At 47.8% G+C, this 25994-nt stretch overlaps 1 protein-coding gene across 2 annotated transcripts; it reads right to left on the bottom strand.

Annotated features, from left to right (window-relative positions):
- Positions 1-1000: 1000 nt before the first annotated feature.
- Ube2g2 (ubiquitin conjugating enzyme E2 G2) lies at positions 1001-25994 on the bottom strand. Of its 2 annotated transcripts, none has more exons than XM_055607192.1 (6): positions 25377-25994; positions 16830-16865; positions 16691-16736; positions 5125-5243; positions 3468-3608; positions 1001-2536 (listed from the first exon to the last, which is right to left on the bottom strand). In XM_055607192.1, the coding sequence occupies exons 1-6, from the start codon at positions 25759-25761 to the stop codon at positions 2424-2426; spliced, it is 840 nt and encodes a 279-aa protein (XP_055463167.1). In that variant the 5' UTR covers positions 25762-25994; the 3' UTR covers positions 1001-2423. The 2 variants fall into 2 exon arrangements, with proteins under 2 accessions (XP_055463167.1, XP_055463169.1); XM_055607194.1 differs by lacking the exon at positions 25377-25994 and adding an exon at positions 16961-16979.

Below are 25994 nucleotides of genomic sequence, written 5' to 3'. Positions count from 1 at the left end.
CTCCTGAGGTGTAGTGAACACACCTGCCCTGGATCCCAGCAATCAAGAGGCTGAAGCAGGAGGACTGCTGAGAATTCCAGCCTAGCCGGGGATACAGAGAAAGACCATGTCCCAGAAAGCAAAGTAACTTTCAACAGCTACTACCATCCACAAGCTGTCATTCCACAGGTTCTAACCAAGTCACCAACAGACACATCTCCACAGACATCAATCTGGAACAAGACATGAGTAGAAATAACTGAAACCACAGGGAGTTGTGCAGGTGTGTGGGGAAGGTGAAGGGACTAGGGATACCCCAACCACCTAGGGAAGAAATGGCAGCACCACCTGGAGCCAAACCCAGGCTCAGTCAGTGATTGGGAGCTATGTGCCCCAGGTAGAAAGAGTGCCAGCCTCTACCCACAGCAGCGCTGCCCCAGGAACCAGAGCAGCAGGGACTCCAAGGCTGACCCCTCCCAGGGTCTGCTGGAAAACCAGGGCTCATTAAATAACCCGATCTTGAGGCAGGTTCAACAGCAACCGACTGTACCTTTGCAGCAGTGCTTCAAGAGTAAGCTGTAGTGTCAGGTGTGGTGACCCACACCTTTAACCCCAGTCAGTACTTGAGGCAGAGGCAGGTTAAGTCCAGTTCAAGTCCAGTCTGGTCTACATGGTGAGGTCCAGGCCAGTCAAGGACTACATGGTGAACACCTGTGTTAAGATACGGCAAGAATATGTGAACCCAAAGCAAAGAACCTTCTGATGCCTGCTAGTGACCACCTTGGACCACCAACTCACAAACTTTCCAGTTAAGAGATTAGCAAACACATGCCTCACATCCAAATACACAGGTTCCTGAGTCCTGCCACATACCAGAGGGAAGGAACATCCAGTCCTGGAGAGATCAGGGGCAGGACATAGACAGAAGGAAACATGAGCCACTTGGCACCCTCCAACCAGCTCTGGAAGGTGACCCAGGCTCAGGTTCCCAAAGATTATATGAGAACAGAGGAGGACACTGTGACGATGGGATATACAATTTTATTTAACAGCAATTAAAGTCCACCACAGAAGAGGGACAGCAGAGATCTTTTTTCATTTAATAAATACAAATGAATAAAAATACTTTGTTTTTTGAAGAGACTGCCTCTCTTCCTCCCACTTGCCAGGGAGGCCTGGGGTGGCAACATGCCCTGTGGACACTGCGTGTGGTGCCCCCACACAGAGCACCTCTTTACAGAGAGGGCTTCTTCTCAGTGGCATACAAATACTATTTCGGTACAAGCCCCTTCTCCTACAACTCCCAACACCGAATTCTGCTGCGTTACCAAAAGAAACAGACCCCCCGCTACACACACACCCCTTGGAGAAGGAAAGCACAAGGTCCCCACAGGTGGCTGCTGGAGCCCCAGAGCTGGGAACTATTAACACCATGAAACATGCACAGCGCTGGCCACTGACATGTGGGCGGGGGGGGGGGGGGGGGGGGAGAAGCAGAGACTGTGCGGTGAGATCTGCTGCACCGCCCACAGATGAGCTGCATTTTAAAAATAGAAACTCGTGTTTAACCTGTTTAGAAAAGGCCAAGCATCCACTTACACTGAAGATCTGTTATTGCTTGTGGGCCTGCTCGGGCAGTTGCTCAGCACGGCCCTGCTGTTAGAGACCCTCCTCCCCTGGCACCTCTGCTGAGCACCTAGTGGCGCATTCCCTTCTAACCCTGACCGTGACGAACAATGTGATCCTAGAGCTAACCCTGGCGCAACCACAATGTATAAACAGAACCCCCAGGTCAGACCCACACGAAAGCTCGGGAAGTCCCCGGCCACTCTCGTGTGCACCGCAACCCAGACATGGATGCCACCAGGAAAAGCAGCAGTCTTGGTGACCCATGTCTCTTCTCATGAACCCATTTACAAAGCATCCCATGGAGGGGGCTACGGTGACACCTGTAATGCACACAGCAAGCCTCTGTCACCATGCCAAAGGCAACCTAGGCTTGTAAGTGCAAAGTGTCAAAAGAAGCTCAGAATGCTTCCTGTGACACCTGGGTCTGAGAGGCAGGGACAGCAGGCCCACATTGCTTTTTCCAAGGTCCCATGTCCTCAGAAGGAGCAGCATTGGTACCAGCAGTCCCTGGCAGATGACAGAGGCAGGCCCTCAACACCTGTAGGAAGGAGCAGAGCTGAGGACCCCATGGCTGGGAGAGGTAGTGAGGACAGCCTGGACCCCTCCCTGAGGCGCGGCAGGAGGAGTCTTTTGCAGCGCAGCAGCTGTCAATATTCCAGTCATGATTTCTGAGGAGCTGCCTGTCTGGGGTGGAAAGAAAGGAACATAGGTGCCGTGGCTCTGCAGTTGCCTGTGTTGGTGTCGGCATGGCAGCACTGTTGCCAGGTGTTCTGGAGGACAGCGCTGGACTGCTCAGTGTGCACACAGGTGTGGTCTCAGAGCCCCAGAGACTTCTGTACGATCTGCTTGGCGATCTTGTAGAACTGCTCACGGTCATCCCGCCACATCTTGGAAGCATCTACATTCGCCCCACTCTCATCATTGGGCTCTGAAAAGAAGGAAACCGTGAATGAAAGGGTAAGTAGCTCCATTTTATCTCAGAGCGCCTTGGACCTTTCAAAGATCAATCTGGGTTGGAAAGTGGACTTCCAACAAACCAGGGCCTTCCGCCTGAGGAAGGGAGGGGGAGACTGGCACAAGGAGAGCAATGACCCTCAAATCATTAGCTCCTCCTCACCAGCAACCTGGGGCAGCTCCCTTAGTGGACAGGAACCCCTTTATCTCCCACACACCTCAAACTTCTCTTGTCTGAATCCTGCTTTCTCTGTACCTCCTCAGACATTGCACCCTGTGCTCAGGTCAGCGACACAAGTTCTCACACACCAACTGAGGGGGTCTGAGGACCTGTACCCTCCAGCCCCTCCAAACTCACCCACTCTCTTGGCTGGGAATGTCCTAGTGTCTGAATGCCAGGCTGTGCAGTCAAATGCTTTATTCCTATTCCAATCCCAGCATCCACCAGCTCCACACAATGGTCTTTCCAAGGCATAACTGCCACAGTGTGGCATCCACTGCAACCCCCAGGGCTGTCCACTAGGCTCCTGGCCCTGTCCAGCTGATCCTTAGCCCCAAATGCCTTTCCCTTCCTCCCTGTCCACCCTAGTGTCCCGACTTATTCCAAAGTAGCCCAGAACAGTGTTTCTGCAGGTCAAGTTGACAACAAGGGCCAATAACTATTACTGGGTTTTCAAATTCCTTGAAGGTATGGGGACCTCACACTGGAGTGTCCACTGTGTTATTACCCCTGTACACTCTGTGGAGTCCCGATAAATCAAAATACCAAAGAACAGAGAATAGTAAACTGTGGTCAACACGCTGGGGGTACTGGCATATGTTACACGGTATGTAACCATGGAAGTAGGCTCATACTTGGGAAAGTACAGACCTCATACAACAGAAAATAGAATGCAAAGGCTCACCTGCCAGCATGCTCACCACTGAAAGTAGGATCTTCTCTACACTCTGCACAGGGCTCCACCGCTCTGCACTGCTCTCATAGCCCATGGGATCATCACCCGGGGCATGCAGGATGGAGATGCAGACTCTCCCGTCAGGATAGACTGCAAAAGTCAGAGGCAACCATGTGAGCCCACATATGGTGCCAACTGTTTGCACAGCTGAAACAGAATGCTTCCTTTTGGCACAGAGGGGCCTGCCAGCAACAAGCCAATGCTGTCCGATGCTGATCAGGTCCTATAGTCACTGACAAGATGAAGATTCCTCAGAGGGTTCTGCAGAGCAGGTTTTTAGAAATCCCCAAGTCAGCTGGCAGGGCCACACCCGTGACTAAGATCCACGTCCATGTGGCAAGGCAACTGAACTACTTATGTGGAGGGAAAGGGGGGCAATTCAGTAACAATACCCAGTTCGAAATTATTTTTACAAATAAAAAGACATCTCTCTGGGCTGGAGAGGCAGCTAAGTGTTCACTGCTTTTCCAGAGGACCAAGGTTCAATTTCCAGCACCCAGATGATGACTCAGAACCATCCTTAATTCCAATTCCAGGGGATCTGACTCAGTCTTCTGGCCTTTGTGGGCACCATGAACATGTTACAGAAACATATATATAAGCAAAACACCCATACACGTAAAATAAAATTGAAGTAAGTTTTAGAAAAACCTGGTATCAAATGTATGGGCACACATGCATAGACTCTAGCACTTGGGAGACAGAGACAGGAAAATCAGGAGTTCAAGGCCATCCTGTAATATGAAACCTCTATCAAGCACCTCACTCATCAAATTTCTTAGGTATACCCACTTATAAAAGGAAGAAATAAAATAAGATAAATCCCAATGAGGGTATAGTCAGTGACAGTACTATTGTGCCACCTTCCAGACACACATGCACAAACTGTTCCAAGTTGAAACTCAGAGCACTACTGAGTACTAAGCTACTTCCCAGTCAACACGGCACTGACACTCCCCCACTAACCCCGAGTGCATCACCACGCCACGGCTAGGGATTCCTAACTGGTCTGCAGTGTCAACAGCCAGTCTAACCATAGCATTCCCTTTACTCTGCTGTGGAAAGACGGAGCTGCCTCCAGCTTTTTATGTATGTGAGTGTTTTGTTGTATGTATGTCTGTGCACCACACAGAACCTGGTTCCAGAGAGGACAAGAGAGGGGTATCAGATTCTTTGGAGCCTTGGCTGTGAGCAATGATGTGGGTGCAGAGAACCAAGTCTGGTTCCTCCGCAAGAGTTTTAACCACTATACCACCTTTCTAGCACAATTCCAAATTTCCACCATTAAAAAGGACACTATGACAAAGGCCAATGTCGGACACAAAGCACTCAAGGCCTGAAAGTTCTGGTAAGCCCATTAACACAGGATGGCTGAGCCAAACAGCCCGTGTTAAATTCAAACACCCCACCCCATTAAGCTGACCTTCAAAATGGAAATCCTAGTGCTTACACTACAACTCATTTGCCACAGTTTAACAGTGAACAGCCACTGTAGAAATGTGTGTACAATATTGGCCTGCCACGTCCACGTGCCTGTGGGACCTCCCTGCCCCTTCTTAATAGTGAAGCATCTGCTGCCCTGTCAACCACATGCACAGGCACTTACTGTTGGGATGGAACATCTCGCAGGTAAATCTCATCTTCGGAGGACTCAAGGGGTAGTCAAGTGGGAAACTCAGGATGGCAGGAAAAACACCAAACTCAAAGCAAGTGTCTTCAGGGCCCCTGCAAGTTAGGAAATATATATGTTTGCAATGGCAGCCTCGACACCAAAGTGGGAGGATACTATCACTGCCTACAAAGGCACATGGAAGATCTAAATGAAGCACTGCTTTCCTCTAGCTGCAGAATCCACCTTGTCCCTTTTCAGCCATCTTAGACCTGAGGTACAAACACAGGCCAAACCACAGGCAGCACAGCTTTGCACAGTAATTGTATCACAGAGACACCCAAGCACACTGTGGGTCCTGGGGAGGTGACTGACGGCATGAGGTCCAGTTCCTATGGGGAGCAAGGTGTGAATTTTGGCAGACAGCAATAGAGAGTCTTGTGCACAGAGATGAGGAGCTAAGGAATATATTTCAAGAGATATTCTAAATTTGCAAATATGTCTAAAATGTAACTTTGTAATCTTCAGACAGACAGGGCGCACACACACGTGATCCTCAACTTATGCAGCCTAGGCCACCACAACCCCTCCTGGCCCTAAGACGCCAACCTGTCCCAGACATCTCCTGGCATGTAAACAGCCGAAATGGTGCAAGCCATTAAAGTACTGCTCAAATCTAGAGCCTTGACGCTGACTGAGACCCGAAGGCAGGGAGATGGGATAGGGATACTGCCGGAGACCAACTCCTTCCTTCCAAATCTTACTAATGTAACGCATATCCGCAGTTCAAAAGGCTGTGGAATTGTCCACCACATAAACTCAGTAAGGCAGAAGTGCTGGCTGACAGCTTCCAATGCTAGCATGGGAGCTATCACCTCGGAAAGGACAGCACATAGTGAAAGGCAAGCCTTGCACTATTCACGCTGTCTGCAGGAACCAGGCCCTGCAGGTACAGCTATGAAGAAGGCGTGGTGGCACACACTTGCCATCCTACACTCCACTCACACGCTCGAGGCAGAGGCAGGAGGCTTTAAAGTTGGAGACCAGCCTGAAGAGTATAGAAAAAAATATTTAAAAACTAAAATACATGTTTAGTAAAACAAACAGGTCTGCCTCCCTGTGATAGTAGGTCTAAAACAAAGAACATCCCACAGGGATAAGGCCTGGGTTCCCACAGACAGGATCCATGTTAGATCCCATGGCTCCCCAGAGAGTCCAAGACACTACACAGGGGAAAATGAGAAGACATTGATTCAAAGGCCATCCTTACATACTAGGAAAGATTTTTCTCAAAGTACAAACTTATCTGGGTGTGGTTGTGACTAATGTCTAAGGCAACCTGATTTACACATGATCTTGTCTCAAAACAAAACAATAACGAGAAGGCGGGGTGGAGAGGGGAGGGGTGGCTCAGCTGTTAAGAACACATTATTATTCTTTACAGAGAATCAGAGTTTGATTCTCAGCACCACACGGGGCAGCTTGCAATCACCTGTAACTGTAGCTACAGGGGGATTCAACTCTAACTCCTCTGGCCTCTGTGGGCATTGCCACTTATGTTCACACACACATGAGCGTGCGCACACATAGTTAAAAATGATAAAAAATAAATCTGGGGAGAAAGCAAACATGGGTTGAGGTAAATAACTCAGTCTACAAAGTGCTTGTTGTGCAAGCATGAAAACCAGGATGCAAGCTCCAGGTCTGCCGTAAACACGCAAGTGTGGTAGTTTAGGCTCTTGAGCAAGACACCGGAGAGGTGGGGCCAGGCGGATCCCCTCCGCTCACTGTCACCAGCCTCACCAAATCAGCAGCCCAAGGCCATTGAGAGTCCTTCTGTCCCAAAAACCAAGCTGGACAGATATCCTGCTGAACATCTGAGGCTGGTCTCTAGCCTCCGCGTGCATGCAGCACAGATATGCATCCGCACACATTTATGTGTGCACACACATGTCCACACACACCTCACACTCAGATGAGACACCTCCACACAAAGAGGACAGTACAAATCTGCTTAAAGTCTGGTAAAGTTTATTTTAGACCAGTGATACACAGATCTGTAAAATGCTACCTGCACTATTTTATCTCCACAATTAAGAGACCAAGACCAAAAGAAAAAAGAAAAAGCTTTAACTTCATTTGCAGTCACACCCAGGGCTTCGAAAGAACAATGCAATGTCTTGTTAAGCCAAGTTTTTCTCAGTGACAAGTCCTGACTCTGGAAAGCGATCCTGTGCTACTTCAAAAACAACAGTGAATAGCTCTTCTGCTTGGAGGGATGACATGCTGCCTGACAGTCCCCTGGGGTCCTGGCACCAGGCCAGGGCAGAGGATGCCCTGGGAAGCAGCAGCACAGCCGCCTTCATGGGGTGTGGCCCAGCTGAGTTTTCCTCTCTCATGCTGCAGGGGCCTGGATGGACCCTGAGCTTTCCCTCCCAAGTCAGAGCTGTCGAGCACTTCGGCTGGGTAACTGTCACCCATCAGCACTCCCCAGCTTTCGGAATTACGGAGGTCAAGGGCACTGCTGCTATTTTACTACTAGACAAGGCTGGGGGTGCACAGTGCAGCCCCTAACACTGCAGTGAGGAGCCTGAATAAACGAAGACACTGTATTGGAAGTAACCCTGCCAGCCAGGCATGGAGGTGCACACTATTAATCCCAGCACTTGGGAGGCAGAGGCAGGCAGACCTCTGCGAGTTTGAGTCCAGCCTGGTCTATAGAGAGAGTTCCAAGCCAGCCAGGAGGACATACAGAGAAATCCTGCCTCAAAAGGAGAGCGACAGACACAGACACAGTCTGACTAAGACAGAGAAGAGAGCCTGTAGGGCTGGCACCTCTGAGTCTAGAGTGAGAATAGAATGGGTAGTGTCCCTGGAATGAGCTACATGCCATTTGCTTAATGCTTTGATAACAGGTCTTTTGTTTCTCATAATGGGGCTTTCTTTAAAATTAAAAAAAAAAAAAAGTCTACTGGATTGTTCATAGCATCAGAAGCATGACCCAACATTTCCTCAAGTGCGCCCACATCTTAAATAGCAAAGCTGTTTGCGAACACTCAGGCTTACTGCTGGTTTAAACTGGAGTTTCTTTCTCCTTTCCAGCATGACTGCCACTTGAACAGCTATGCAGGTGGCAAACTGTGTGCAGGGACATGCCTGCCAAAGGTGGGAAAAGCCACAGAGAAGCTTCCTGCCCCAGGACAGAGAGAGAACAGAGCTTTTAGACAAGTGAAACACTCAAAGCACACACCAACTCTGGTGCCTACAACAACTCCCATCTACCATCTGCAAACACACCTAACTTGCCAGTTCCCAGCACACCATCTGAGTATTGTTACAACCCGTTTCCCTTGGAATGCCTCCTTAACAGCTTCACTGCTGCTTTCTTCTTTCTTTCCTTTTTTACTTTGTTTTTTTTTCCAAGACAAGCCTTGGCTGTCCTAGATTTGCTTTGTAGACCAGGCTGGCCTCAACTCAAGAGACCCCCCTGCCTCTGCCTCCCTGAGCCCTGGCACTAACAAAGGTGTGTGCCACCATGCCCAGTCACTGCTTCTTCCTTTGTCTGTGAAAGAAACAGATGTGGAAGATGATCACCAGTGACTTCCATTCCTGCCTGTTCTCTAGCGCTGCCTCAGACAACATCAGCAACACACCTGTAAACACGGGACTGCAGCGAGAACATGACTTTCATTTTTACATGTTGCAGGGTGAAGCCTGCCTGGAAGGCAGAGGGTCAGGGCAGCCTCCTGATGCTGAAGGCTTTTTGGAGCAGTCTGCCACTAATCGGGCAGGAAGCAGGAAGCGTTAGAGACTCTGCTTTGCTGCTTCATCAAGTGTCACAGCGGACAGCAGACCGTCCCACACCACTGTAACTGATGAAGTGTTAAAACAGTAGGCGGCCCCTCTTCTGGGAGCTCAGAACCAGAAACGAATTACTAAAATTGCTAGTCTGAACAACATACAAAAACTGGGCAAACACACAAACACCCTCCCTAAAAGTCCCTGTGCAACCCCGGCACTGGGTGTTCCACTTCACAGTTCAACAAAGGCTTCTCCCAGCTGCTTCTCCCTCACCAGGGCCCAGAACATGTGACGAAGGGGCTGCACCATCACACACCTGGCCACACACAGGGCTGATGGGAGTGGCTGCCTAGGCAGCAGGGATCATCAGAAACCTGTCTGCTCCCATAATGTAATACCTTGTTGGCAACAGGACACAGCTGGAAGCTGTGACTAGAAAAAGGGACATGTACCACTGTTGTCCTAGCAACTTGGACAGGCAGGGACACCCTGATTCTTCTGTATTTAAAAGACCCCTCCACCACCAGAACCAGGGTAGTAACACAAAGGATTTGTTCCGTATTATAATTTCAGGTCAACTCTGTCCAAGAAGTAACAGCCACATCCTAATGTTTTTACAATACAGACACTGCTTAAAACACACACACACAAAACCTTTAATGTACCCACACTCTATCTGAAAGGCACTAAGTAAGTCTGTCAACTATAAAAACTTCACAACAAATTCTAACATAGAGGATCACTTGCCTAACATAAACGATAACCTTACTCGTGTTGGAAAATATTAAAAAAAAAGGCATGTCAGCAAAAAAAGCAAGCACCTCCTCCATCCTGCACCCTTCCCAGAGAAGATGGAGCAGTGTGGTTCTGCAGGGTTTCCTCTGTGTGCAAGTGCACAAACTCTAACAACAAAAGTGGATTACTTTAGAGTTAAAATTGTATCACGGTGTGAGTGATGGAAATGAAAAAAATGGAATAAACAAACACCGCACACTTGCAGAGAGGAGCACAATGTTACTGAGGCAGCAATATTCTTACAAACTGATCTGATGATTCAATAAAAGCCCAGCAGGAATACTACCAAAAGCACATGTGTAGGGATTTCATGGCACCTGGAACAGTGTGAAGTCTAACAGAAAGAACAAGGATGGAGGACTCTCATTTGCCAACTGTAAAACTAACCCTAAAACAACCACAGTTGGCACAAGGATGGGCACAGATCAATGAAATATGAAGTAAAAAATTAAGCCACTGCACCATGGACTATATTGATTTTGACAGAGATGCCAAGATTGCTCATTGGGAATTTAACAAAAGGGTCTGAGGAAAGTGGACAGCCACAGGCACAGAGTGAAGACTGACTCCTAAACGTCACTCTATACCTAAAACTAACTGAAAAGGAGCGCGGATGGAGTTTAGAGAGCTGCAAGCTCCAGGGATAGTTAACACTCATCATCAACCTGACAAAAATCTAAAATTACTTAGAAGGTAAGCCTCGGGGTCTGTCTGTTTGAGTTTATCTGGATTAGGTTAACTGAGATGGGGAGACCCAACCCTAACAGCCACAGGAATAAAAGAAAGTTAAGGGCTGGAGAGATGGCTCAGAGGTTTAGAGCCCTTATTGCTCTTCTAGGACCCAGGTTCAATTCCCAGCACTCACATGATGGCTCACCATCCTAATTCCAGTCCCAAGAAAAACAATTCCCCAGACCTCCACTGTATTACATGTAGTATACACACACGCATACGTATAAACAAAACACTCGTACATACAAATAAAGTTTTAAAGTGGGAGGGGGTGTTAAACATGAACATTCATTACTCTCTGCTTCCAGACTATGGAGCTGATGGGACTAGTTGTTTCACACTCCTGCTGCCATGACTTGCCACCATAAAAGACTATACATACCTTCAAACTGTGAGCCAAAAATAAACCCTCTCTCGCTCTCCACTGTCCTGGAACTTGCTCTGTAGACCAGGCTGAACTCTGCCTCTCAAGTGCTGGGATTAAAGGCATGTACAACCACTTTCCAACAAACCTTTCTCTCTTAAGTTGCTTTGGTCAGGATATTTTATAGCAATGGAAAAGTAGCTAATATAGTTATTAAACTTATAAAAGAAAATATGAAAGAAAGCTTCTAACTCTTGGGTACATCTGATGCTAAAGCATGGTCAATAAAAGAAAACTGCTAAAACGGCTAGAAAGGTGGCTCAGTGACTCTAAGGACTTGCTGTTCTTGCAGAGGACCGAGTTCAGTTCCAAGAACCAATGTTGGACAGCTCATAAGCTGTCCAACTCCAGGAAACCCGAAGTGTCCCCCAAAAGCTCCTGTGTTGAAAATGTGGTCCCCAGCTGGCAATACCAAGAAGGGTTCTGGCTTCATCACTGGGTGAATTGATTATGAGCTCATAGCTCAACAGAGTGAGCTTAAAAAGTTAAGAGGAAATGGGTCATGGGGGTGTGCCTTGTCCCCAACTGGTCCTCTTCTCTCTTCCTGCTTCCTGGCCACCATGAGGAAGCAGCTTCCTCCTGCACAGGCTATCACAAACATGACTTTCTACCTCGAGTCCAAAACAGTGAACCAAGTGACCGTGTCGTGAAGCCTCTGGAAACGTGGGCTAAAATGAATCTTGGCTCCTATGATGTTTTTCCCTGGTATTTTGTCACCATGATGGAAAACTGACAACACAACCAATGATATACCTATGTCTACAAACAAGAACTTGGGTATCCAAAGCCCTCAGTGCTTGAACTACACACAGATCGAGAGTGACTGGCCATGAACACAGAGTGATGGCAAAGGCAGCGGTATCAGGCTTCCACGGTGTCCAAAAATACCAGAGACACAGGAGGCCTGGAAGTCAGGAAGAGTCTGAGGGAGGAGAGGCCCCCCAGTCACTGAAGAAGAAAAACCCAGCCAACTCTCTGCCAAACAGCAGGGTGAGACAAAAGCCGCAGGAGGACAGTTAATTCCTTGATAGATGTTTTAAGAACATCTGTAAACGGCCTCTTGTTTGTGAAGGGTCTGGAACAGGCCCAAAACCCACAAAGTCACTAGATCTTGAAGCAGGGGAATTCCACACTAACGAAAAAGCCTTATTCAAACATAAACGTGCTCTCCCAAAACTCAGTTCTAATTACTTTTTAAGACAGGTTTTCAAAATATTTGTTTAACTTTATACTGTTTATATAAAATTAGTAATAGTTAACAGACTTTCAACACTGCACTTCTTAAAATCCACACTGACAGCTCAGCTGGCCTTTAATGAGCTTCTAACCCATCTACTGTGGACACGTATGAGCCAACACCTTCAAATACGACAGCCTTGTCAGCCCTGGCCCCTTCAGGTCTCCTAACAAACGCTGCTCCTACAGCACGCGGCTGCAGTGGTGGCATGCGAGCAAGCGCAGGTGTGTCTGTGCTGACAAAGGACATGGCAGATGAAACAAATAGGTCACACACCAGTTCACACACATGACCACCTGCTTTTTTAAAAGCAAACAAGGCGTGGGGGCGTGGCTGGAGGCCCAGGGTTGGGTCCCCAGCACTGTAAAGCAAGTGAAAGAAAAGTAAACAGAGCTCCACCTGACATGCCCACAGCAACAACCTGGCTTGGGGCAGCACTGGCCACAGACCTGTATCATCGCACAAAAGAGCAACAGAACCATCCCTCTTGTTTGGCTTCACCAAGGTCTGATCTAGTAATCAGCAAGTTCCAGAAATGATTCCTACATTTAAATAACTTCTATTATAGAATACTGTTAAGTTTTCTGGTTTGTTTGGTTTTTTGTTTGTCTCTCTCTCTTTTTTTTTTTTTTTTTTTTTTTGAGACAGCATCTCTCATATAACTCTGGATGGCCTGGAACTCACTCTGTAGACCAGACCTGCCTCAAACTCAGAGATCTGACTGCCTCTTCCTCCCAAGTGCTGGGGTTAAAAGCCCATAGCACTACACCAGGCCAATTTTCCTATTTTACTAGCTCTTGTTATTATCATTAGAGCCAAGGTTTCCAGCATCTACCAGAAATTTGGAACAGATCCCTCAAAGACATAAGGCATAACTGTACCACATTGTACACAGACTCCAGAAAACTTAGAAAGAACAGGACATCCCAAGAAATTAGGGAATGACAATCATTAGGCCTCCTGTAATTTCTCTAGGTGGTGGATACATGACTTTAAAAAACAATCGAAACTCCTCACTTTCACTCAGCCTTCATGCATGGTCTAACCTTCACACGCAAAAATTACCAGTAATTTTCCTAAGCCAACCTGTATAACCTTAGGAACTACTGTGCCAGGTCTGTAATACCAACAACTCAGTAAGCTAAGAAAAATGGTTCTAAAGTTCAAGGCCTTCCTGGGCCACAAGAGTGAGTCTAAGACCAGCCCGGTGAACTTAGCAAAACCGTGTCTCAAAAATAAAAATGAAAAGGGCTTAGGATTAGGTGACCGAGTGTTTTGATAGCATGCATGGGTTCTGGGTATGCAGGGGGCGGGGGGGGGGGGGGAACAGCACCAATATGCTATAAGCACAGACACATAAACAAACGCTGCCTTGCTCAGAGCTCATACCCGATCCCATAGCCAAACCCCTTTTCCTACACTCTTCTCCAGAGAACTTCTCAACCCACAAAATCCAACCTGAAACACTATAGCTAGCTGAAACTTTTGTCCACTAATGAGAAACTGATGACAGAGTGGAGCTTCTATACATGAAGCTAACTTCACTTTCTTGTACATCTAAGGTGGAAAGAAGAAAGTTAAAGAGACTGACTCTGGACCAGAGGATACTCTAGACTCAGGGTCCCTCTGTTTCTCTTTCCAAGTAACATGCCTGAGGGACTCTGCTGGAGAAGGCTCAAATTGGTCATCTCCAAAGAGCCAATCATTTGCTCTCCGTATGACAGGCTCCTTTTTCTCAGCGAGGTTCTAAGAGTATCCCCTGATCTGGGTAATTTCAGGTCTTGTAAGGAGGTCACATAGCCCTCAAGGCAGATTATAGGCCAGACCCTTTCCTGATAAGGAAACTGCTCTAACAATCATTTAGGAATTCCTAGAAATACCCCACCCTGCTAAGAATCTTAGTCCAGCAGTGACCTTCAATTGTACTTGAAGATCCCAACCCCCCCATAATTAAGTACTGTATTTTCCTTCTTGTGATAGGACCATTTTCGTATGCCTGGCCTAATGCCAGCAAATCAAACACATTCACCCTCGAAATCCCTCCCTCTGCCAAGGGTTTATATTACTTTTCATTTCACATGATGAAAGGTATGATATTTCTTACTTCAAGATGGTCGGAGATTCATCATTCATCCTCCACCGGGTAGCATCTCATGGGCCTGCCCTCCAGCCCACTGGGCCTGCGCCTCCAAAGGCCTGTGTCTTGGCTGCAAGCTGACCAGACATGGGCTTTGGCACATACCTCTGCTGTGCTAGCAAAGCATCTTGACCAAGAGCTGTAATACTTTGGTATCGCCATAAGTTTCCACTGCGACCAGAGACCTCATGCTAAAAGAGCTAAACTGAAACACCCTGGCTTAGCACACTCAGGCCTAACCCTAAAGGGCTTTAGTTGCCCCTGGGAGAAACAGAACCGCTGTTTTCCATCTGAAAGCCAAGATCCAGGCCCTGCTGAAAGGAGAATAATACAGGCCTATAAGTTAAATACCACAAAATGTAGCTGGAAGAGGAGCCACATGCTCACTTTGTTGTTCCCGCAGGTCCCTGTGGTCACCTACTGCTTTGAGACCTTTTCCCTACTAGAAAAGCCACCCATTCTATTTGAGGCTAAACCATCACAATCACTGCAAATTATGATACAGATAAATATTGATAAATATACACATGTTGTTTTATTTAGCTTCCTGGTGAGCAGGTTAGCATGGTTCCTGGTTTCTAAGCCCTTTCTCTGGGTCAGGCCTTCAATATTTAGCCAGATTGCCCAAGTGGGCCAATAAAGAAATTCCCTGACTTAACTTTCCCCATGATTGGTGTTAAGACTCTCCTCCTCCCAGAAGAATCTGGGTTCATGACTTTGAACAAATAATGTACAAAGGAAAGCCAAGAAAGTTGACTAGACAGGCCAGCTGGGCTTCCACACAGACTATCAGAGTCACATATGCTGTGAACGGACATTAGGGAAAGGAGACAGTGGTATTAAGGGTGAGGTTGGGGCCTCTGGACAGGCAGCATAGGGCAGCTCACAAGAGGATAAACAAGAACTCACCATGTGCTACCAAGTACCAGAGGGACAAAATTGTGCTCAGGACCCTTCTAGACCTTGCCCAGATCTCTTCACTGACTGAATGTCTGTATGCTTCAAAAGCCCCTTTCAAGGGGCTGGAGAGATGGCTCAGCAGATAAAAGCATTTGCTGCTCTTGTAGAAGACCCACATTCAATTCCCAGCATCCACAACCGTCTACAACTCTAGCTCTAGAGAATCTGATACCTTTTTTTAACCATCACAGGGACCAGGCACACATGCTACACATGCTCCTTGAATACACATGTAACCAAAACATATAGACTCATAAAAACATGTATACTCATTAAAACAAAAACCAAAACCAAAACAAACAAACAACAACAACAACAACAACAAAAAAAAAACAGGTGTGCTGGCGTAGGCCTGTAATTCCAGCACTCAGGAAGGCAGAGGCAGGTGGATCTCTGTGAGTTCGAGAACAGCCAAGGCTACACAGAGGAACCATGTCTCAAAAAAAACATAAAGCACTCTATAAGAAACTGTAAGTGTGGGCTGGAGAGATGGCTCAGAGGTTAAGAGCACTGGCTGTTCTTCCAAAGGTCCAGAGTTCAATTCCCAGCAACCCCATGGTGGCACATAACCATCTATAGTGAGATCTGGTGCCTTCTGGCCTGCTGGCTCACATATAGGCAAAACACTGTATAAATAATAAATAAGTCGAAGGAAGGGAGGAAGGGAGAAGGGAGGGAGGGAGGGAGGGAGGGAGGGAGGGAGGGAGGGAGGGAGGGAGGAAGGAAGGAAGGAAGGAAGGAAATGTAAATGTGAGTAAAGTGTTTCAGGGAGTTCCTTCAATAATGGAGTCATATGAACTCTAACTTCTAGCTAATCAGGAGTTCAGACACTCAGACTAAAGCCTAGGCCTGAAGAGAGGCTGTCGTGGGCACAGAAACCTCAGCCTGTGGGACCTGCCCCTCTCCAGGCAGACAATGTCAGACTGTACTAGATCAAAGCACACGGATGCTGCTCTGGTAGGGAGAAGCCCCACAGCTCAGGGGACACAGACACTGTGTATGTTGTCTATGGCGTGAAAGCAAAGAGATAAGTAAGGCACTGTTTCCTCCTAAGGACACCAGCATTAAAAATCACCATCTTGGCTGGGTGGTGGTGGTGCATGCCTTTAACCACAGCACCAGGAGGGCAGGGGCTGCTAGATTTCCAAGTTTGAGGCCAGCCTGTTGTACAAGTTCCAGGATAGCCAGGGCAGCTATACAAAGAAACTCTGTCTTGAAAACAAACAAACAAAACTACCCAGAACTGCTAGTATTTGTGACTAAATCTTTTATTGGTTCTAAAGAAACACTGTCATCTCCTTTGGACCCATGTTCGCCTGGCTTCTGCCCAGAGAACAGCTGAAAGCTACAAGGCCCACTTGGGCCCAGTAAACATTTCAAAGTAGAGATTCTTAAGTCTAGTTTCCAAAAAAAGCATGCAAAAAAAAAAAAGAAAGAAAGAAAAAAGGAAGGAAAGAAATTCACACAATTAACTTACATGATCAATGCCTCCCATTCAAAAAAATTCTCTTCATTCATGGGGCCTGCAGGGAAAGACAAAAAAAAAAAAAAATCTTAATTAGAAGGCCACTTTGGCAATTAAAGAAAATCATAATGAAGTCACCCAAGCTCCTTACCTGCCACGATTCCTTCTGGAGGATTCAGGGTTAATTCTATAAAGTTAAAGAACAGAGCCATTACCAAACAGAATGTGTATTACATTGTCACTTAGCAAAGCACTTTCGTGAATCATATAAACAGCGTATACTTCTTCAAAGAGGGTGGCTCTCGGTCCCCAGATGAATGCCCAGGCCGGGAAGCAACATGGCTGTCAGCTCTTTGTAGCAGTAAAAAGTGAAAGTATAGGGAGGTGGACTACCTCCCCACAGTGCTCACACCAGTTCCTCTGACAAACACCAATCTAAAATTGGATATTTTCTAAAGAAATGCATTCCTATCACTTTAAGAGTTGGCACAGCCCTTTCTGAATGTGACAGGGCAGAAAAAATGAGGCCAAGCTCAGGTTGCAGGGAGACGGAAAACCAAATCTCCCGCTCTCTGGGTCAGCTACTGATTCTGCCACCACCCTGCACAAGCTCAGCTGCCCACACTGAGAACAACATCGGCAGGTGAGCCCACTGTGGCGTCACAGCTACTTCAGGCCAATAGCTGCTGGTGACCAGGTATCCAGCTCTGCTATCAGGCGGCATGTCAAGTCTCGGCATCATGATTTTCCTCTGTGTCACGTTCTGATCTGGGTGTGCCCTACGAGTCAAGCGCTGAAAGCGGGGGTGGGGGGGCACTGGGGTGGGGGCATGAGGTAGCGTGTGCCACACTGGTGTATGACAGCACAGTGGTTACAGAAGCAGCTAACTGCTCTCTGGCCTCCCGATTCAGGTGACATCACACCCTCATGTACAACACCGCCCCCAGTCACCACAATGTGGGCCACCCGCTGCCCTCCCTGAGATCCTGATCTTGTACTTGAAATCCAAACAAGTGAGCTTAAAGCAACAACAACAACAACAAAACTCGAACACAGAGTGTCACTATGTAAAACCTGGAAAGGCCAGGAATTCAGTATGTCCCAAGCTGGCCTCAAACTTGCAGCTACCATCTGGCCACTGCCTCACAAGTGTGCAAGTGGCGCTTCGCTTAACCAAGTTACTCCGATTGGGTATTGCTGTGGTAAAGAGCAACAGATCAATACAACATGTTGGAACAAAGATCAAGCCTGTGGACACACTTGGAAAACAGTGAATGAAATGTAAAGGCAGCAGCCACAGTAGGACAAGTCAAAACACAGTAAGAAAATCGGGATAGAATGCACTGTCATCTGAGTGGCAGGAAAATCAAGAAGACCAGACAGCAAGTACACAGGAGAACTGCAAAGCCAAATGATGATCTCTGAAAAAGCAGAAATTAATATATAGGATTAAGGCAAAAGGAACAGACACAAAGAAACAGATCATCCAAAGAAAGCTAAAGCCAGTCAAGCTGTTACCAAGTCAACATCCACATGTGAACTCCTCTCCACACATGTGAACTCCTCTCCACACATGTGTGGGTAGAGTGTAAGTTTTGCACAGTGGAAACTTAAGAGCAAACACATGGACACAGAGAGACACGGACACCCTAACAGGAACACAGCTAGATGAGTGAGGTTGTCTTTTGTTTTCACAAAACAAACCTTAATTCTACTTTGACAAACTTCAAGGCAGGGAGTACTTCTCACTGTCCACTCTGTTGCCCTTTGCAGTATATTAGGCCTAAAAAGCTGTGGAAAGGGGAAGTGGAAGGAAAAGAAAGGGGGAGGGAGAAAAAAGGGGAAGGGAGAAGGAGAGGAAGGTCCAATATGGAAAGCAGCATTCAGCACACAGGGAACCATAGCAGACCCTGCTGAAACTTTCTGTTAGAGCTTTACACAACCCAAAAGGGACTGGATGTACTCCAGCATGAAGCTCAAAGTCCATGCAGACTTTGGTATGTCCTCAACTTTGTTCACATAACAGCAAGCAAACCATTACCAAGGTTTGAACACCTTGTTTCCCAGAGGCTGCACTGCAGGAAAACGTGCAAACATAAACGTAACACCAGACCATCTTGGAGGCCTCTAGCTATCACCCCAGAAAAGGAAAAGAGAGATAGTTTGAAAGACACATAACAGACAGCATCACTGAGGAAAGGTTGAGCAGTGACAGCTCTAGCTGCTAAGCCTGACGACCTGAGTTTGATGCCCAGGACACAAACGATAGAACGAGAGAACTGATTGCCACAAGTTGTCATCTGATATCCGCATGAATGTTATGGTATGTGCACATCCACACTGCCAACACACACAACAAGTAAATGGAATTAAAAACACTGGTGAGGGAAAGTGAACAAGGGGCTAGAGAGATGGCTCTGTGATTAAGAGAGCTCACTGCTCTTACAGGGACCCAGGTTTGGTTCCCAGCACCCACAGTGCAGCTAACAACTGTCTGTAACTCCAGTTTCAGAGGATTCAGGACCCTCTTTTAGCCTCTGTGGGCACTGTAGTCATGTGGTTACATGCGGGCAAACACTCATAAAATTACAGGAAATTTTTTTAAGTGAACAAGAGAGGGAGATACTAAGAAAGCCAGACCAGAAGAAGGGACAGAGTGCTGGTACAGTCAGAGGTCTACAAGCTTCAAGGAGGAGGAGGCTGACATGAAGTATCAAGAAGGCCTGGGAGCACACCCTGGCAACACACCTCTACACTCTCCCTCTGTAGCTCTGTACAGCAAGACTAGGATGAGTAACAGAACCAGCTTGCCAAGCCTTTATAAGAAAACACATGACAGAGGACGCAGACAGATTATGAGCAGCTAAGATGTTGGGGTGAGGAAGACGCACATGCTGTGAAGCAAAGGGTACCCAAGCTGTAGGAGTGAGTCCCTGGAACACCCTGCAACACTGTTTCCTGAAGCTGGAGACCAGCATCACTAGAGAACCAAGCTCTGCGAAGCTACCACCATCCCACCCGCTTCGCTATCCAGCAGCGACACCTGCTGGTCAATGATGAACTGCAGGCAACGGGCTTCAAGACTATGTGCCCAGGTAACACACATACAAAACCACACAGGTGGGGGCTGGAGAGATGGCTCAGTGGCTAAGAGCACTGACTGTTCTTCCAGAGGACCTGGAGGAACACCCACATGGAAGCTCACAACTGCCTATAACTCAAGGGTCCAACACCTTCACACAGAATACATGCAAGCAAAACATCAATGCACACAAAATAAAAATAATTAAAGAACGTGCACACAGTTCCACATTTACTGATAAACACAAGTTCCAGGACAGAAACAATTACTAACCATATCAGAAAATTTCAAAGTCCATTCCCTGAAAATGGTAATTTGTTTAAAAAAAAAAACAAAACTATTTTTCTTAAAAGTAGCTTAGCCACTGCACAAAATATAAATATGTTCTCAAGTTTGGTGATTCCATTTGTAGAGCCCAATCACAATGGTAAAAACAAGAAAAGATCTACAACGGGGGCCCAGGGGTCACACCAGCATGTCCTATACGCTGCACCAGAAGCTCCAGCACATGCTGAATGGAGACAGCCAGGTAGAGAAGCAACTGCAGCGCATGTGAGGTCACTGGGCCGGGGCCTAACCCAGCCTGCTGTGTGTCCTTGCTGAGGCCTCAGGTAAACAGGTCCTTCCCACACTTGGTCTCCATAGCAAGTTCCAAGTAAGCCAGGCTACACAGAACACCCTATCTTGAAAACAAAAAAGAAAGGAAGGGGGCTCAGGGGAGATAGACCTTAGGGAAACAAACAATACAAATTAAAAATAAACACTCTTTACACTTTATCAAAAAAGACAGCCAGTCAGCTTGACATGACTCAACACTGTAAGGCATGAGAGAATTCCAAGTTAAACGACGAACACCAGCTGAACAGATGGAGGAAAAGTTTAAAGAAACAGCAGAGCAGTGGAGCACTGGGCTGGCGAGAATAGACGGTGACATCACCAAACAACTGGGTGGTTCCTTTTAAAACTAAACAGGCATTTATGCAAGAGAAATGAAGGCGCATTTCCACAGAGACAGGCACACAATGTTCATAGCAGGTCTTGCTGTCACAGCTAAAAGTTGGCAACATCCCAAGGATCATCAGGAAATGTTCAAACAGTGCAGCCTGGCCCAGCAATGGGCTATCACTCTACATTAAGAAGGGACACTGCGGAGCTGGAGAGATGATGACTCAGTAGTTAAGAGAACGGGCTGCTCTTCCAGAGGACCCTTGTTCAGTTCCCAACAATCACATGGCAGTAACAACTGCCTGCAACTCCAGTTCCAGGAGAGCCAGCTCCCGCGTTTGGCTTCTGCAGACACCTGGCGCGCACACAGTACATAGACATACATACAGGCAAAGACCATACGCACAGATTAAAAATTAAACCTTTAAAAAAGAGAGACACTGTCACTGCTCCCTTATCTATAGATATTCAGGGTCTACAGAGGTCTAATATCAAAATTTTGGTGGAAATTACTAGAAATAAACAATCCATACACCTTAAATGGCTAGTCAGGGAACTATAGTGAAATCTTTCTCCACCCTGCCAGGACTTTCATACAACAGCCATAACTACCTGTTCCACTTGACGCTGTAAAGGGGACACTGACCAGTCCCAGCAGCAAGAACAAATCTCCACACAATGGTGCTGAATGCAGAGAAGCCTGATAAAGGATATATCAAGACTGCAGTGAGTGAAAGCAAATGGGTACTGCCTAGGATGGGTCAGGGAGGGAAAGAGACAGATGGAGCCCAGAGCAGGCAATTCTGAGGATGCTGTTATTCACAGGCTGGATGTGACACACCTGATCATTCATGATCCTACAGTCAAGCAAAAAAAAAAGACAACCCTTGTAAAGCCTGCCAGAGACAAGACACTTCACAAAAAAAGGCAGAGACGACCTGTGTACATGAAAGGATGCAGCCCCCTCACGCACAGTCATTGACACACCCACAGGATACCGTCTAACACCTTCCAAACAAGATGAAGCCAAAAAGCTAGCGTCTAGGTGAAAAGTCTAAGCAGCGGGACACTCAGCTTGGGGGACCATGACACACACTAGGAAAGCCACAGTGAAAGCCAGTTTCGCCGATCTGGTAGAGATAGCTGGTCATTCAACTGCTCCGTGAGCCTGAATCTTGTCCGAATGCACACCTGCACAGAGATTTTCAAAAGTGCTCACAGCTATGGTACCTACAAACAAAACAAACTGCAAATAACTTCAGTGTCTACCAGAAGAGGACAGATGGATTCTGGCTCATTTATAAAAAGAAATCCACTCAGCAAGGAGAGTAAACTGTAGTCACAAGCTTCAAGGGAAAGGAGACAGACACAAGGCTGAGCAAGAGGTTCCAGGGCAAAAGCGAGAAAAACAAAAAACACGTACTGCAGCCGGGTGGTGGTTCATGTCTTTAATCCCAGCACTCGGGAGGAAGGGGTAGGCTGATCTTTTGAGTTTGAGGCCAGCGTGGTCTAGAAAGCGAGTCCCAGGACAGCCAGGGCTACAAAGAGAAACCCTGTCTTGAAAAACCAAAATAATAATAATAATAATAATAATAATAATAATAATAATAATAATAATAATAATAATTTCCATTAAGCTCACAGACAGACCAAAGAAAGCCATACACTGTATAGAGATAAAATGACAAATATGAAGAAAAGACAAAGAATGGTAACGCAGGGTGTTGGTAATTCCTGGCGGTGCTGGGCAGAAGATGAAGAATCTAACTCACTCTTCAGGCTCTATTTTGCAAGAAAGGTATGATGGACAGCACGTTACTGAGCTGGCCAGTACTGTAGCAGATGTCTGGGACAGTCACCTTACAGAGAGGAGAGTTTCGGCTCACAGTTTAGGAATGCCCGTGTATGTCTAAACACTTGCTTATGAAAAGGCAAGCACATCACAGCAAGGAGCACCAGGCCTGGCGAGCAAACAGAGTGGAGTCACTGAGAGCAGATCCTTAAAGGGAATAAAGGGACAACCACCCCACTCCCCACCCCCTCAAGCTGCCTTTCCGCTTTTCTTTTGTGTTGGTTTCTGTGTAAACAGCTTTGCTCTACTTCATGCCCCCACTATTATGCACTGCCTCCCATTCAAGCCAAGGGATGACTCAGTGGGTAGACACTTGCTGCCAAGTTTGCCAACCTGAGCTCTCGACTGCTGGGACCCACACTGTAGAAGGGGAGAATGAATTCCTGCCGGCGGCTATCACTTCTGCACACCCACACATACACATAAATACACACACACAAAAAAAACCACTTTAAAACAATCTCAATCTACCCCGAATGGGAACACTGTCTGGAAAGGGGTCTCAGCAGATGTACCAGAGTTATTAAAGAACATATTGACTCAGTTGGGCCCAAAACCAATGACTGCTGACTTTTCAAGTGAAAAATCTGAAGACCAACACACCCAGGAAAAGATGGCCACAGGAAGATACAGGAGAGATAGGAGTTACACTAACACAGCCCAGGAACACAAGGTAACAGCCAGCACTCGAGAAACCAAGAGCCAGGAAAGACTTTCTCCAGAACCCATCCTGCCACGGACCACAGCCCAGCCACAAGTCAACTTTTAATTCTACTTCCAAACTGTGAGATGGTTCTGTTATGGTAAGCTATTCAGGTGGTGACGTTACAGCAGCCCTGGGCCACTGCTCCCTGAGTCTGTCACAGTCAGAAGAAAAGCTGTGGGGCTATCTAAGAAGAACAAAGAGCACATACTGCTTTTGCAGAGGAACCAAGTTCGAGTTCCAGCACTCAGAAGAAAAAGAGGCAGGCTTTATTTACTATGAGTGCCTGCAACCCCAGAGCTGGAGGCAAGGTTGGAAACAGGAGCATTTCTGAGGCTGACTGGACAGCCATCCTGGCTGAAGTGATGAGCCCCAGGGTCAGTGAGAGACCCTGCCTCAAAGGAAAAGGGTGGGAAGTGACAGCAGGACATCCAATATCCTCCTCTGCATGCTCAGGAAAGTGCACTTGCACAAGAGGGACGAGCATGAGAGCTGTCTAAGGTCTTTTCTTGGCTCTTTTTGTTATATGACACAGGCGAACCGTACTGTATCTGTTATTCATCTGCCTGTGAAATCAGGGAGCCTCAAAAACAACAGGGCTGAAGAGATGACTCAAGAGTGTTCCTCTGGCAGAAGATCGGGGTTCTAGTCCAGCACCCATATGGAGGCTCACAACCGGCTGTAACTCCAGCCCCAGGGGATCCGATGTCATCGTCTGACATCCACTGGCACCAGACTCACGTGGCACACTCACCTACATGCAAGAAAAACACTCAAACACACAGAGCAATAAAACTTTAAAGTTTAAACAATAAACCACACCCCAGGTCCTTTCACCTTTAAACCTACAGTACAATGAGGTATGTATCAACACTGATGCTCTAGACAGACCGTGGACAAATCTCCTGATGAGTCTACCCGACACTGGAATACACTGTGTTAAACGCAGAGGACAGGCCAGAAGCTACGCCATGAAAGAAGAAAAGCACTCGGTGGGCCTTTATCAAATTACAAGGGCGCGGAAAAAAAAAAGCCTCACTCCTCATGCTTGGTACTGCTGGATGGATTTCCTGTCACTGTTGCCACAGTCTTAAACAATATCCATTGATGACCTCATGGTTTCCATGTGTCAGTGGGCCTTGGCCCAGCCAGGACAGCTGGGTCGTTTCGAGGCTGCAACCCAAGTCCATTCAAGTTGCTGGAACAACTCAGTTCCATATGGCTGTCAGCCTGGGGCCACCCTTAGCTCTCTGTCCTTTTTTCCTCTTCAAAGCAGCCACAGCGGGTGAAGCCCTCTCCTCTGTGAACACCCTAACCTCCTCTCCAGCCTTCCCGTTTCAGGGTCCACTCTTTTAGCCAAATTCTTTTCCTCTCTCAAATTTAGATGATCCATGACCTTAACCGCAAACTAAGTGACAATATGGTTGAGGCTTTCGTGAGGACAGAAGATGGGAAAGAATTTTTTTTTTTTTCTAATGTGAACACCCTTGGGAAATTAAGTTCAACAAGCAAAGCCGGGTAGAAGCAGCTGGAACTTAAACCCTGTCCCAGAGCCTAACTGCTGTTCCTCAGCACCCCCTCTTTTTTTGTAAAAAAGATGATGTTTCTCAGTTTTGAAGCAGGGCTGAAAACGTAAAACAGAAACACAAATCCGGATGAAAAGGAAATGGTCTTCACAAGTCCCCGGGCCCGTGTCCGAGAAACTTTATTTTGCTCCAGTCGTTATTTTGTTTACTTTCAACTTTCCCCCCAAACTCCCCTCTACCTCATAACCACCTCACAGGGGCTACCCGGGACTCGCTGAGCACGTCCCGAGGCATCAACTGTCGGGAGGGCAGATGAGCAGCCCACAGGGGGTTCAGGGACCAGGCCCCGGGTCGCAGGGCCACGGCCGCGCTGGCCGATCCCGCGTCTGCGCCCAGGGCCTGCCCGCTGCAGCCTACAGGGGCGCGTAGCCAACGACCAGAGCCTGGCCCTCCCGCACGCGGGCTCGCTCAGCCCGGCCCAAGAGGCCCGCACCGCGCCGCACGCACAGCGCGGCATGCTGGCCCGGGCCGGCGGACGCCGCGGGCAGCCGCAGGGGAGAGGACGGGACCGCGGACGCCGCCTGACTCACGCTTATACTCGGCCATCAGCCTCTTCAACGCCGTCCCCGCCATACCGCGGAACCTGCGTTCAGCAGCTTCGCCACATCCGCGCCGGTCCCGCCCGCCTGCTCCGGCGCCCGCAGCTGCTTCCGGGTCGCCGCCCCCGGCCAGAAGTGCATCCGGGGCGCGCGCGGGTGACGTGGCGCGCCGACGTGTGTAGGCAGAGGCGGCCCGATGCGGTTCGGCTGGTGCTCGCGGTTTCAGAGCTCGCGTTTTCTGGAACGGAGCTCGGGTTTCAGAACCTCCTCGGCCGGCCGCTTCCTGCGCGGTGGGGCTGCGTCCGAAGGCGCGCGGCTGGCCCTGTGGTCCTTCGTTAGTCCTGAAAAACCCTGCAAGGGTTAGGACGTGTCCCATGGATTGTTACCGAATGAGACTCCGTTCCTTGCGCTTGGCCCGCCCCTCCTTCGTAGCTGTACAAGTCGTAGCGGTGAAACTTGAGGACATCACGATCCACTCTCTCCCCTTCCCCCTTGTAGCTCTGACTGTCCTAGAACTCACTGTGTAGACCTAGCTGACCTCGAACTCACAGATATCCCGCCTGCCTCTGCCTCCCAGGTGCTGGGATAAGAGGCGTGCGCCACCACCAC

Source organism: Psammomys obesus, unplaced genomic scaffold, assembly GCF_907164565.1.
Source record: "Psammomys obesus unplaced genomic scaffold, mPsaObe1.curated_primary_1811, whole genome shotgun sequence".
Taxonomy (NCBI): domain Eukaryota; kingdom Metazoa; phylum Chordata; class Mammalia; order Rodentia; family Muridae; genus Psammomys; species Psammomys obesus.
This window is presented reverse-complemented; position numbering and strand designations above follow the sequence as displayed.